This window comes from Netta rufina, assembly GCF_964035555.1.
Source record: "Netta rufina genome assembly, chromosome: 1".
In the NCBI taxonomy this organism is placed as follows: domain Eukaryota; kingdom Metazoa; phylum Chordata; class Aves; order Anseriformes; family Anatidae; genus Netta; species Netta rufina.
In genome coordinates, this window is record NC_140123.1 from 135108580 (window position 1) to 135123301 (window position 14722).

Genomic DNA, 14722 nt, shown 5'->3' on the forward strand with positions numbered 1-14722 from the left:
TATTACTTTTAAAACATGATACTTAAATGTCTGAATAACTTCAAGTATTTAAGGTTTAATCTGATTCTGCAAATGAAAATGACACTTTGAAATTACTTTTGAAGTGTAAGGAGCAATATGCAAGGTCAGGCCTGTGAAATCTTCACATCTATTTTTCAGACTGTCTGGGTAGTACTGCATTATAATCAAGTGAAAAATGTGTACTATAGTTTGATTCAATTTGTACATGATTGTAAGAGATTTAAAGGAAAAAGTGGAGCTATGCTCTTAAAGGCTGTGGTGCATTTAAGCTATCCTTGTGCAGAGCTGTGGTGCATTTAAGCTATCCTTGTGCAGAGCTGTATAACAATTGACTCACCTGTTGCATGGATGGTACTGAGTGATTCTAAAACATCAGTTTACATGTAGACAAACATACCAAAATACATTAGGAAAAATGTTTCCCATTGTACATGTTGCCCTGTTTTATAAAGACTTTTTTTGTAGAACCTAGAAAATCCTCCATAACCAATGCAGGCTGGTTGTGAAAGCAATGTGTAATCTGAGTATTTGCATTTGCTAAATAACATCCTGCTTTTATAGGAACTATTGAAATCTCAATGGAGGAAAAACTTCTTCAGCTCTGGGGTTAATCTGTTTATCAGAAGTTAAATCTTAGTACATGTAATTTTGCAGTGGTTGACCGTCAGCTTAAAAATAGTTTTGTTGACCACACAGTATAACTTTTTTTTTTTTTTTTTTTTTTATTAAAGTTTAGCTGTGCATGTAGATACAGAATCCATTGTTAAAGTCAGTGCTAATAGATACCAACGGCTAGGGGGATGGACTTAAGGTGTTAAAGAAATTGTTACTATGGAAAGGACACACTGTTGTATAATTCTTTTGAGTCGTATTTCCTAAATAATAGCTAATGCTGGAAAGAGTGTTTGGCAATCATATTTAGCTTCATTAAGATCTGTAAGCTTTCGGGAAAAAAGTGAAATAGTCTTTTTTTCCTCTTTTTCAGAAAATATTATTAAATGCATAGCAACATTGTTTCAACTGGTACACTGTGTAATAAACTCTGACCTAATTATCAACTTCTTGATTTTTCTTGTTTTTGTTGAAAGGACAACGGCCTATTGGAGAGGAGAAAAGCAGTATATCTATTCTAGAGGTTTCTAAGCACAGTTCGATGATGTGTTGCAGCAGTCAAGTCCACCAGATGCAAAACAAACTAGAGAAGCATGCAAGTTGAATGCTACAAAATGACTTCCATCATTAGGAATGCAATACTTCGCTTATATTGTAGTGTGGTTTTTTTTGTTGTTGTTGTTTTTTTTTTTTTTTTTTTTAACTCATGCATAACTGTGGCTCATGCTATGAATTAACAATTAGTTGCTTTATTGTTTTTTGTGTCCCCTCCCCTCCCCTGCCCCCCCCCCCCCCTTTTTTTTTTAATGTAAATGCCGGTGTATAGATTTTCAGTGCTCAAACCAAAAGTAGTTAGCTGGTATTGGTACTAGGTTAGTACATTTTATGTGAAATCATCTTTGGATATAAATGTGACCTATCTGATATTTGTGTGTTCCACGATCACCAAGTGCACCTCTGAGGGGTGTGTGTGTGGTGATAGCCTCACAGAGAGAAGCCTCAAGGCTATCAAAAGGGACTTTAGGGGACTGGGTCGGTTAGTGGATGGAGCGGGAGTGCAGGTGGTGTTTTCGTCCATCCCTATGGTGGCAGGGAGGGGTTCAGAGAGGACACGGAAAGCTCACCTGTTAAACACGTGGCTCCGGGACTGGTGCCAACGCAGAAATCTTGGGTTTTTTGATCATGGGGCACTTTACTCAGCACCTGGCCTGATGGCCGCAGACGGGTCCCTATCTTTTAGGGGAAAAAGGATCCTGGGCCAGGAACTGGCAGGGCTCATTGAGAGGGCTTTAAACTAGGTAGGAAGGGGGATGGGGCTGAGGCTAGGATTGTTGGGGCTGTGCCAGGGGGAACAATGGCAAGGCTGGAGGATAAGGCTATGGCCCAGCTGAAGTGCATCCACACCAATGCACGCAGCATGGGTAACAAACAGGAGGAGCTGGAAGCCATCGTGCGGCAGGCAGGCTACGACTTGGTTGCCATCACGGAGACGTGGTGGGACCAGTCTCATGACTGGAGTGCTGCAATGCCTGGCTATAAGCTCTATAGAAGGGACAGGCAGCATAGAAGGGGTGGTGGTGTGGCTCTCTATATTAGAGAGTCTTTCGAGGTTGTAGAACTCGAGGTTGGGAATGACAAGGTCGAGTCCCTTTGGGTTAGGATCGGCAGGGACAACAAGGCTAGTGTCCTGGTCGGGGTCTGCTATAGACCGCCGAACCAGGATGAGGAGACGGATGAGGAATTCTACAGGCAGCTGACAGAGGTTGCTAAATCATCAGCTCTTGTACTCGTGGGGGACTTCAACTTCCCTGACATATCCTGGAAGCACAACACAGCCCTGAGAAAGCAGTCTAGGAGGTTTCTGGAGAGCGTGGAAGATAGCTTCCTGACGCAGCTGGTTAGTGAACCTACCAGGGGTGGTGCCCCGCTAGACCTTCTCTTCACAAACAGAGAAGGACTGGTGGAGGACGTGATCGTCGGGAGCTGTCTTGGGCAGAGTGACCACGCAATGGTGGAGTTCACTATTCTTGGCGAGGCCAGGAAGGAGACCAGTAAAACCGCTGTATTGGACTTTCGAAGGGCTGACTTTGAGCTGCTCAGGACACTGGTTGGTGGAGTCCCTTGGGAGGTGGTTCTGAAGGGCAGAGGGGTCCAGGAAGGCTGGGCGCTCTTCAAGAGGGAAGTCTTAATGGCGCAGGAACGGTCTGTCCCCACGTGCCCAAAGACGAGCTGGCGGGGAAGAAGACCGGCCTGGCTCAACAGAGAATTGTGGCTTGATCTTAGGAGGAAAAAGAGGGTTTATAAGCTTTGGAAAAGTGGGCAGGCCACTAAGGAGGACTTTAAAGAAGTAGCGAGGCTGTGCAGGGACAAAATTAGGAAGGCCAAAGCTCATCTGGAGCTCAATCTGGCTACTGCCGTTAAAGATAACAAAAAACGTTTCTATAAATACATCAACACAAAAAGGAGGACTAAGGAGAATCTCCATCCTTTACTGGATGCGGGGGGAAACTTAGTTACAAGAGATGAGAAAAAGGCGGAGGTGCTCAATGCCTTCTTTGCCTCAGTCTTTAGCGGCAATACCGGATGTTCTCTGGATACTCAGTACCCTGAGCTGGTGGAAGGCGATGGGGAGCAGGATGTGGCCCTCATTATCCATGAAGAACTGGTTGGTGACCTGCTACGGCACTTAGATGTGCACAAGTCGATGGGGCCGGATGGGATCCACCCAAGGGTACTGAGGGAACTGGCAGAGGAGCTGGCCAAGCCACTATCCATCATTTATCAACAGTCCTGGCTATCAGGGGAGGTTCCAATCGACTGGCGGCTAGCAAACGTGACGCCCATCTACAAGAAGGGCCGGAGGACAGACCCGGGAAACTACAGGCCTGTCAGTTTGACCTCAGTGCCAGGAAAGCTCATGGAGCAGATCCTCCTGAGAGTCATCATGCAGCAATTGCAGGGGAAGCAGGCGATCAGGCCCAGTCAGCATGGCTTTATGAAAGGCAGGTCATGCCTGACGAACCTGATCTCCTTCTATGACAGAGTGACGCGCTGGGTGGATGAGGGAAAGGCTGTGGATGTGGTCTACCTTGACTTCAGCAAGGCTTTTGACACCGTCTCCCACAGCATTCTCCTCAAGAAACTGGCTGCTCTTGGCTTGGACTGGCGCACGCTTCGCTGGGTTAGAAACTGGCTGGATAGCCGGGCCCAAAGAGTTGTGGTGAATGGAGTCAAATCCAGTTGGAGGCCAGTCACTAGTGGCGTCCCCCAGGGCTCGGTGCTGGGGCCGGTCCTCTTTAATATCTTCATTGATGATCTGGACGAGGGCATCGAGTGCACCCTCAGTAAGTTCGCAGATGACACCAAGTTAGGTGCGTGTGTCGATCTGCTCGAGGGTAGGAAAGCTCTGCAGGAGGATCTGGATAGGCTGCACCGATGGGCTGAGGTCAACTGCATGAAGTTCAACAAGGCCAAGTGCCGGGTCCTGCACCTGGGGCGCAATAACCCCAAGCAGAGGTACAGACTGGGAGAGGAATGGTTGGAGAGCTGCCAGGCAGAGAAGGACCTGGGAGTGATGGTGGATAGTCAGCTGAATATGAGCCAGCAGTGTGCTCAGGTGGCCAAGAAGGCCAACGGCATCCTGGCTTGTATCAGGAACAGCGTGACCAGCAGGGCGAGGGAGGTGATCGTCCCCCTGTACTCAGCTCTGGTGAGGCCGCACCTCGAGTACTGTGTTCAGTTTTGGGCCCCTCACTACAAGAAGGACATGGAGGTGCTTGAGCGGGTGCAGAGAAGGGCGACGAAGCTGGTGAGGGGCCTGGAGAACAAGTCCTACGAGGAGCGGCTGAGGGAGCTGGGCTTGTTCAGCCTGGAGAAGAGGAGGCTCAGGGGTGACCTTATCGCTCTTTTTAGGTACCTCAAGGGAGGCTGTAGCGAGGTGGGGGTTGGCCTGTTCTCCCACGTGCCTGGTGACAGGACGAGGGGGAATGGGCTTAAGTTGCGCCAGGGGAGTTTTAGGTTAGATGTTAGGAAGAACTTCTTCACTGAAAGGGTTGTTAGACATTGGAACAGGCTGCCCAGGGAAGTGGTGGAGTCACCATCCCTGGAAGTCTTCAAAAGACGTTTAGATGTAGAGCTTAGGGATATGGTTTAGTGGAGGGCTGTTAGCGTTAGGTTGGAGGTTGGACTCGATGACCTTGAGGTCTCTTCCAACCTAGAAATTCTGTGATTCTGTGATTCTGTGATAGTGTGTTTTTTCACTTTTTCGCTTTTTCTCTTATACGTATCTATGCAAATACTAGTGCAGTGTGATTCAGAGAACTGTGGCGAGCTGCTCTGGTTGTGGTGCTATAATGACCTTGAATGCTCTTCACCCACTGTTGATAGTTGGCTTTCCACCTGTGACTACTCAACATGGTACAGAAGAATTCACACTTAAGTACACTAACCATATGCCATTGAGCTGGCGTCACACTGAGCACTCTCAGAAGAATTAATTTTTATGTAAATATTTTTTGGGGGTGGGCAGGAAAAAGAAGTCTAGGCATTGTAGAAGCAGTACATCAGTTGTGTTGTTGCTGTGATGGAGCATATGATTTGGTTGGACGGATTCTGAGCTAGGTATTGTTTTCTGTTCTCTTTACTCCTGGAATAGGTCAGTTACATTAGGTGTTTGTAGAATCACACATTTCTCTAAAATTGCTGAGATTCTTCACAGTTAGATTACTTTCATAAGGAAACATTGCAATATTGAGACATCGTTTTCTGCTTAATTGTGAATAGATACAATTGCTGTTGTCTCACAGATTATGCACTTACTCGTATACTGATTTGTGTCCTCTAATTGAAGGAAAAATGTTAGCCACTATTGGTCAAAAACAGGCGCTTAAATATTAAACTCTTTCATTTTTCATGGTGCATTGGCAGAATCATCTTTACTGGATCCTTCTTACTTGTTCAGGAAATCAGGATCAAAGGAGGACTGTGCTGATTGCTTGCTTTCACAAATACTGACTTCAATGTGTGATTAATGGAGAATTTGTAGTTAATTTATTATGATATTGCAAATATTTTCTTATTACAGTTGTTACAGTAAGAATGGCAATATTTAAAGGATCTTTATTTTTTTCTCTAGTCTGAGGTATTTTTGACAGCTTAGTCTCTAATGAGAAGCGTAATTGATATCTGGAAGAGGTCATGCAAATGTAAGGTAAAGATCAGAGTGTAACCAAATAAGGTCATTCCTATTTGAGAGGTCTTTCTCATAGTAGAATAGAGTTTACCAAGAGAAATATACCCTATTCCTAGGGTTTACTGCCTTGTTAGTTTTTTTTCTAGGAGAGAAATATTTCCATAAGATGTTTGCTAGAAGAGTAGCTTGCTGTCCTTCAGAAAAACGGAGTCAGCAGTCTCCCAGATGCATGGGAGAAATGGAAGAACAATGATGGGCAGAGGGGAAAAAAGAACACACACAAAACTAACAAACAAACAAACAAACCTGAAGATGTGCAGGTAAAGAGAACAGAGATACTAAGAACCAAAGAGAAAAGGAGAAGATAATTCAAAATGCATTATGGAAATGACATACGTATTTTGTGTGTAAATAAGGTACATGGGAGAATAAAATTTACTATTCTTTAAGCCCATGTGTCATCACTTTAGACTTGCTTTCTTTTTGTTCCCAGGAGGACATATGCCAGGACCTCTGTAGGAAATCTGTCTGCTAGCTGGCGCAGCACTTTTCAAAGATACCTTATTTTATGGTTTCAGAATGTGTTAATATTACTCACCTCCATCTGTAACAGGCTGCTGTTTATAATATCTGCTGAACTGCATCGCAGTATTTAATTTTAAGTTACTTTGACAAACTTATAGAAGGATCAGGCTATTGAAAGTTGTCAGTAGTGCCAAAAATGTTTAATTTTGTGGAGTCTGTGAGTTCATGCTTTTGTTTTACCTTAATTTATATCTTTTGACTTGGGAGGAGGGGGGCGTTCTTGGATGTGAACATGTATAATGAAGTATCTTGTTTCTGGATTTTAAGCCTGTATTTAGAGAAAGCTGAAATAAATTGCAATTTATTTTTGCAATTTGCAAAATGCATTTGCAATAATAGTGGAAATATGTTATATTAAGTAGTGTTAAAATGGAATACAAAGTTGTTTGGTGCACTGGCTTTAATTTCTTTGGGGTAGAAATCTGGAAGTGTTGAGTACATTGTCATATAAGGATTCGTATAGATACCTACAACTTAAAGTGGGCAGCAAGGGAATAGACTGGGTTCTCCTCTAGCTTTACCTACTGAAACAAAATTTTCAAGTAATCTCAGCTTGTGGAGAGTGTCTGGGGAGCTTTCTTAGTAGCAGGCAGAGCAGCATTTGCAGAGTTTGAGTGTTGACAAGCAGCCTATTTGTGTTAATTTAGTAGTAGGAAGAAAGCCACCTCAGATCTGGAAGAGGCAAAATGGCCACTACCATGTGGCAGCTACTGGTTCAGCATGGGTCTGCTTCAGTTTGCACTATTTGTAACTCTAAGCTTTCATTGATTTTGATCTGTCTTGAACATTTGCAGATTCAATTAGTTTTTGTAATCACTAGTGGCCAATCTTTGATATTAATGGAAGTTGAATTGGAAAAAAAAATGTTTTGTTCTGGTTACAATTTCAGAATACTAATATTTTTTTCTGTGTATGTGTGGTTTTTTGTTTATTTGTTTGTTTTTTCCAGCTTTTCGTTGTAGCCTCCAGTTTCTTGGAAACATTGCAGCAGGAAATGGAGATTCCCAGAATAGCATTTGGAAGTGTGCTTTCCCAGATCTCTTCTTGTAAGCATGGATGTGTTGTTTTTTTGTTTTTTGTTTTTTGTTTTTTATACTGTAGTTTCTGTGTCTCTACTAGCACCATAAAGCTTTGAAAAATAACCTTAGGGAAAATGGGGTGGTTGAGACCATATCCTGTAGATGTTTTTTTTGTTAGTCAACCACAGGGGTCAGGTCCTTTAAAAACCTGCTTGTTCTGAACTGACAGTAAATTGATTTCATTTAACACAAACTGGAAGAAAATTATGTTTAAAATGATGAGCTTCAATCATAAACTTTATTTCATAGTCGTTTTCAATTAGTTATCAGCAGGTCACTTCCAAGAACAAAACTTTTTGTTTATTCTCATTGCTTCTTTGCAGACCTGTCAGTTATTTGTGGATGAAATGGAATTTATTAGAAGTGACTTAATCTTTGTGTCTTCTGATTCCTTTGCTGATACCCAACCTTATGAGAATATCTTTCCAGCGGCTGATGATGTATGTGTCATGAGATATTACATAAACCATTTTATACAGACACGTGACAATTATTATTAGTGTATTTGGCGAAATCTTTCATAATGGGCTAGTAGCAAAGGCATATTCATTGAATATGGTACTCATTCTGATTCTGTTTTTGGAGCCCACTTGTCAGCACTGGCTGTAGGAAGATCTTACGGTTATAGAAACAGATAATTACAATTTTTACAGTTTCACTCAGTTCTTAAAACTTTAGGTAGCTCAAATCTAGCACTAGTTTTGTAAATTGCCTATGAAGTTTGGCCTTCAGAATGGTATTATTTTTTGCAGCTGACTTCTTAAGTTGACTTCTTTATTCTTGACTTCTCTTAAGCAATGGCAAGCTCACGATTCACTAAAAGACATCAGAGAAGAACAACTCAACAAGCTGAATGTCCCTAGTGCATTTTTCTAGCATGAGTTTTAACCTACTGTCTTAACATCACTTTCTCTTGAAGGACCTGCCTAACTTACAGCGATGAGAAAATTGTTGCCTATTGTTGTATGGTCTTGTTTACCTGCCTTAATTCAGAGAAAGTGAGAGAACTACTGGATCCTGAGAACTTGACTGTGGCTCTTCATGTCCTGAAAGTCTACAAAGAGCAGTTGGAGTCTGAATGGTCGTATGTATCTTTAGACTTTTTTTTTCCTTCTTAAATAAGGGTTCTCCTAGCATCAGTCTCCGTATTAAAATATCTACATTTGTGACTCTGTAAGTAGTAAATGAAGATCTATTTAGAAGCTATTAATTTGGCGATAACTTTCAGAATACTTTTACTGACTTTCTGTTAAAATAAGGTTATGATTTGTTGACGATGTAGACAAATTCTAAAATCAGTGTTTTTGAATTGTCTTGTTAATGAAATAGTGTTCCAGAATGCAAGTTAGTTATACCTATATGATGATCTGTTGAGATTTTTGAAAGAAGGCTAAGTCAGAATATAGTCTTACAGACTCTGGCTATTCAAAAGACATGTATGACTAATGGTTTGTGAGTACTATGGAAAAGGTGTGTTTTTCTTTTTTTTTTTTTTTTTTTTAACAAATCTGTTGTCTAGTGCAACATGTAATCATTTTGTTTGCAAAACAAAAGACATCTTGTTTGCAAATCTGTTACGCTTGATTTTTCTTAATTTAAGAGTATATAATCAGTGGTTTTATTCCAATGTTCTGTTGAGCTTTTTATTTTTTTTTTTCTAATGGTCACTTTTGTAATAATTATTGTCAGTTATGCATTTTAGAAATGCTCTGTTTGTCAGCAAGGATGCACATAATAACTCAGTTTAATTTTTATGGGACATTCCAAGTGAGGGGGGGAAAAGGATAGTGAAAACAAAACTGTATTTTTGTATCTTTCTTTTGAAGGTCATGTTTAAATTCAAAATTTAATTAGGAATAGTTGTTGAGGCTTTACTAGTTATTTGGAAAGCCTTCTAAACAGAGTTAAGATGATTGAATGAAAAGCAAATGTCATTTAATAGCTTGCTTTGGTATTGAAAAAATTACTTCAAAATTAGTTTGTGGCTGGGCTTTTTTTATAATCAGGTCAATTTGCTTATGACATAAATAGTTTTCATAAAGCAAACTTAAAGTTTCAGAGTCAGGTGACCAGACTTCTATTTCAAAAGTGACAAACCGAGTCTTTAATTTTGGCTTGTCAGTATAAACACATGTGAAATAGATTGCTTTTCAGATAATTATCTGGATTATCCTTCATTTTCTTTATGTATTGAAGATATGGTAAAATGTATTTTGACTAAGATATGAAAGCCAGGGAGGGTTGGAAGAGGTCATGCTGTCAGATTTGTATTTTGAAGGCAATTGCAAAATAAATGCAGCATCAAAATAAATTGAGCTATCCATTTCTCTGATCTTTCTGGTCTGAAGTGCATTCTACTAACTTACGAAGTCAGTGTCTTAACTCTGCACTGCATGTTTGCTCTGGGTGGGAAATGGTCTTTCTTCAGAGAAAGTCTTTCTTCTTCAGTCTCGAGATTAAAAAGGGGCAAACTTTCATGCAAGACCATGATGAAGGGGAAGAGATAAGTAGGGTATTTCTGTCATAACGCAGTTATGAAATGTTTGCCTTTGAATTCCTTTCAGAGTATTGATTTTTCTCGTAAAATAAATATACAGAAAAAAAGGAATATCTACCATGCATTAAGAAAATAATATGTTCATTTTTCTTTCACGGTACTTTAATGTTGGCTGGTATAGTTTCAAACCTAATTATCATTTTTTCCCATGTGAAAGAAAGTCATGACTTTGTAGTATATGTTTCTTAGCATTTTATTTCAGTAATGCAGGCACTTCTCAGAGTCAGCACAAGTAAAATGTAAACAAAACAAAGTATATTTCAACAGTGCAGTATCAAATATTTAATAGGTTGCTTTCTGATATGGAAAAGTATGTGTGAGATACAGTCAGGTAAAAATGCATAAAGAGATTTCTGTCCATTTTCTTATGAAGGTTAAGCTAAGGTCTCTGGCTGGACCGTAGAAAAAATATTTTGTCAGCAATTCATTGAAAATTTTGGAGCTATACTTCAGTTCTCACTGCAGCACATACCACTAGGATTGCTTAAACGAATTTACATAGCTGCGGTATTTGCAACAAAGCCAGTATTTTGTTGTAAAGGTTTGGGTCCCTTGTGCCATGGCTACCAGAGTGCACAGCAACCATTTTGAAGTGGCTATTTTGGCATTTTATGGCTGAGCTGAAATACAAACTGTTCTTCTTCCAGGAGGTTATTCTCACTGCCAGATTCATATATGACTATGTTTAGGATATTCTTACCTGTAAAGTTTTATTACTATATATTGCTTAATTCCTGTCTTCTTGTGTCTCAGTTTGAGCATCCGGATTCATATTACATTGCATAAAAAGTGTATGCGTGTTTATTCATCTTGGCTGTGCTTTCTTGCTGTCAAATGCTGCTTTTTAGTATTGATAATCTTTCTTTGAATACCGTGTGAGTTTTGGTTATAGGCAAACCTATTATTCATGATTTTCTTCTGTTTGTTTTATCATGTACTGAAACTTATGAATTAATTTTTCTCTAAAGTTAGTTTCCAATTAATTCCACAAATTCCATTAATTGAATTCCAAACTTGTGATGCTCACGTTATTTTTTGAGTTGCTGCTGTGAATCATTAAGACAAAGAGGGTGTCCAAGACAAACGCTTGTATTTACGACTATTGGCCTAAGTGTAGTTTCTCTCATGGTGTCCTTACTACTTCATTCCAGTAATAAGCGTTGGGTTTTCTACTCTTGATGTATAACAGGGGAAGCACATCTTTAAAATCTTTTTTTTTTTTCAGTGAATTGGCAATTCCTTCTCTGTTTGTGATACCGCATTTATGTTTACAAGTCCAGTTTTCCATGTCCAAGCTGGAAAAGTTCTTAGGTGAGATTTCAGGAGGAACCTCTTTCAAAGTGTGATGCCTCTTTCAAAGTCTGATGCCTTTGACTTCTGTTAAGTAGTTCTCCCTCCAGTCTTGAAACAGTTTTGTAGGGAAAGGCTTTGTCAGAGAAAATCTGAGATTATTCTAAGCAGTTTTTTTGAGCTCCCTTTTCTAGAAGCAGCTGTTGGTAGCAGACTTTCTGTAATTCCTGTGCTGTCTGCAATAACACACTTTTCCAGTTAAAGAGCAAAGGAAGCATCTCTGAAGGCAGGACGTAGTTTTCTGTTTTCCCCTGTCACTTTTGTCTACTTCTTGAATCAAGAGCTATTCAGTAGAAAACAAGGAGTTCCTGTTGGTAAAGAAGAAACTTCTGGAGTGTTGCATCTTGGTGGCTGTACTTCCTTAAGGGGGTGCCTTATGAGAGAGAAGGCCTTAGATTGGCAATTTATGAATCTATTCAGTAGGGGGGAAGCAAGACACCCATTTTCTAAGCATTTCTTGAAACAAAAAAGATGTTTTATGATTGGCATATTGAGATTTTTGATGTGTTTTGAGAAGATGTTTGTAGGTTGACAGCATAACAAATTGCCTCAGAACTTAGATGCAGACTGTGATGCATACCTGTGTGTGTCTTTGAGTGATACATACTTTTTATTGTTTTCTGTAGCATGCTTTGAGCTAAGAAACAGCTATATTTAAAACCTAAGTTGGTTCTATAAGGAATGCCCTGGTCAAATTTTGTATTCAGCCTTTGAGTGATCATACCTCTTTATCCATACTAGATGATCTGAAGGCCCATTTCATTAAGCTTGTGGTTACTTGTAAGCTTCAGAAATGCTTCTATCTCTGGAATCTGTGAAGTTGCAGAATGTAATTCCCACATTTCTTAAATATTTCTTGATTTAAGAACTGCTACCTCTTCCTCTTTCTCTTTTGGAAGCTTGATCCTCTGAACAGCTCCAAGTTTTTTTTTTATCATTGCTGCCTTTGCCATTTTTAAAGTGCCACTCAGCATCTAATATTAAAATAGATTTAATTAACATATATTAGGCAATGTATTTTTAAACTGCTTCTAGTCAACACAGCTCCTTAACTTGTTTCAGGCTAGCAATCCTGTAATCTTGAATACCAGGCACTCTTCTGAGATTGCTCTTGGGAGTTAGACCAGCAGCAATGATCCGAGGAGGCAGATCATGTATTTTTAACTGAGGTTCTTCAAAACATAATCTGACTGGATGTATACCACTTTGTTTTGTAGCCTTTGGCTAAAATATTAGAGCAAGAAGAAACTAGAAGTTTTCAGGACTGAAAGCTGTTTAAACTTATCTGTCTTGTCCTGAATGTTTGGATCTCTATTTGGGTTTGTAAAGAGTGCCCAAATGTTTCAAGGCAAATAATGTTAAAGAATATACTTCAAAGTATATGTCTTTGCAAAGACACTGGCTCTGCAGAAACAAGTTAGTAAGTATCCTTTCTTTGGTTTGATTTAGGGCATACACTAATTAAATGATCCTGTCTGTTCAAGTGTTCTTTGCTGTGCAGTTGTTTTCTAGAAAATGTGTGGACCTTTTTAATGCTCATTTACTATTTAGGCTGTTAGCTTAGGAGCAAATAATTGCTGACTTTGGTGGGAAAACTTCCATGCTGCTACAGCTTGGGTGTATGAGTGATTGTTCCTATCCTTAATCCTGAGACGTTGTCCTTTAATGCAGGCTCCTTGTTTGAGGGGTTGGTTATGTTCTTTGGCTTCCAGCTTGCTCTGCTCATAGTCACAGTTGTGGGATTCGCATTCCATCTTGCAAGTGGAGAGCTTTTAAACCTCTAAATTTCTTCTTTTCTTTTTTTTTTTTCTTTTTTTTTTTTCCACCTTCTTGTGATTCTTTTTTATTTTAGTGGTAGTTACCTTTTATCTGTTCAGTAACAACAGATCTGTCCATTAAACAACATCAGTCTTTCTGCATTATGCATCTTTTGGCTTTACTTTCTCCACCCTATATTCCAGTCAAATGAATGAGTGTGGTTTTCAAGCCCCTGTGAGACGATAATTTATTTTGTGTGTCTTTATCTTTCCAATATACCTGCATAATAGTATTTTCATGCATAGTATTCTTCTCTTAAAAGTGTTGACACATTAAGTTGAACGTATCTTGAACATGTAAGCAGCTATACTTACTCCATAAGCTAATACTCTTTTTGCAGTGCTGCTTTCTTTTAACAGCTGTTGCCTACCTGAGGATGCTGTCTGGGAATTGGACAGATCCTTCCCTTAGGAAACAAAGCTGGAACACAACTTAAGTAACTGAAATGTTTCCTACTCAATCTATTCCCTTGTGATTACTACCAAAGTCTGAAAAGCCCTCTATAACTCTCTCTGGTGCAGTTCCAAGGGAAGAAGAAAGCACAAGTGGTATCTGGTGTTATATATGCAGTGTGATGAAAGGCCTGCCAAGTGCTGCTATTTTTTCTGTAAAAAATTTTTTGTTTTAAAAGTGCAGAGAACTGTGCCTTAGACTCTGGAAAATTGTGCCATCTTTAAAAAGGCATTCCTCTGTGTTTCCCCAAACATCCACATCCACTCCCTTTTGGGTTGGTATTAATCAACTGCAGCAAAGTGTGTTGCACAGTTTAGAAGCTACTGTATTTAGAAGAGAAGCCAGCACAGAATGCCACATGAAATCTATTTTAGAATATTGAACATGCAAACATATGTGTTTTGAAAAATAATTAAGAAAAAAGTAGTACAAAATTACATTATAATTTATCCTAACCAAGACCAATGTGTATTCTAAAAGCTGTTTATTTTAGAAATAGTTCGGTGGCTCCATTAGAGATGAGTGTATGGCTTGTGTCATCAGTTTATCCAAGTGTGTGCACAGGGCAGTGTAGCTCCTATGAAAAGAAAAAACAGGTTGTATTTTTGATTTCTGAAGAGCAAGGAACAAAAATCCTTCATTTTATAAAGAAGCATAATATGCCTTTTGGCTTCCAGAAAAAATGATATTAAGAGTGTGGTCAGCTGTTTGGCATTGGAGGTAAGATTTTCTGAACATCTACTTTCTCTTTTTGAAACCACAGCTCGATGATGACTGTAAAGATTATGATGCGGGGCTCCCCCTACCCATTTTTTGCCTTTGGTTATTTTGTTCTGGCTTATGGAAAGCAGCGTGGACAGAAACTAGTGCTCCTGTGGCAAGGAGTCTTGCCCATGGGCATGTATTTAAAGGCAAAGATGGAACTCCTCAGTAGAGTGCTTGTTGCTTAATTGATATGCATGTGGTACAGAGACCAGAATATGTTACCTTTTTCATTTTGAGCTGGCAGCTCTGTCTCTTCTCTCTGACAGTCCAGGGTGTCCCCTGCCCCCTTCT

General features: G+C 39.8%; 1 protein-coding gene across 1 annotated transcript in view; it reads left to right on the forward strand.

Moving 5' to 3' along the window:
- ATXN10 (ataxin 10) overlaps window positions 1-14722 on the forward strand; it is a 109783-nt gene that overhangs the window by 25434 nt on the left and 69627 nt on the right. Inside the window, exons 4-5 of the mRNA XM_084296947.1 lie at window positions 7359-7455; window positions 8408-8572. Coding sequence (XP_084153073.1) covers window positions 7359-7455; window positions 8408-8572 — 262 coding nt within the window. The remainder of the gene's footprint in view (window positions 1-7358; window positions 7456-8407; window positions 8573-14722) is intronic.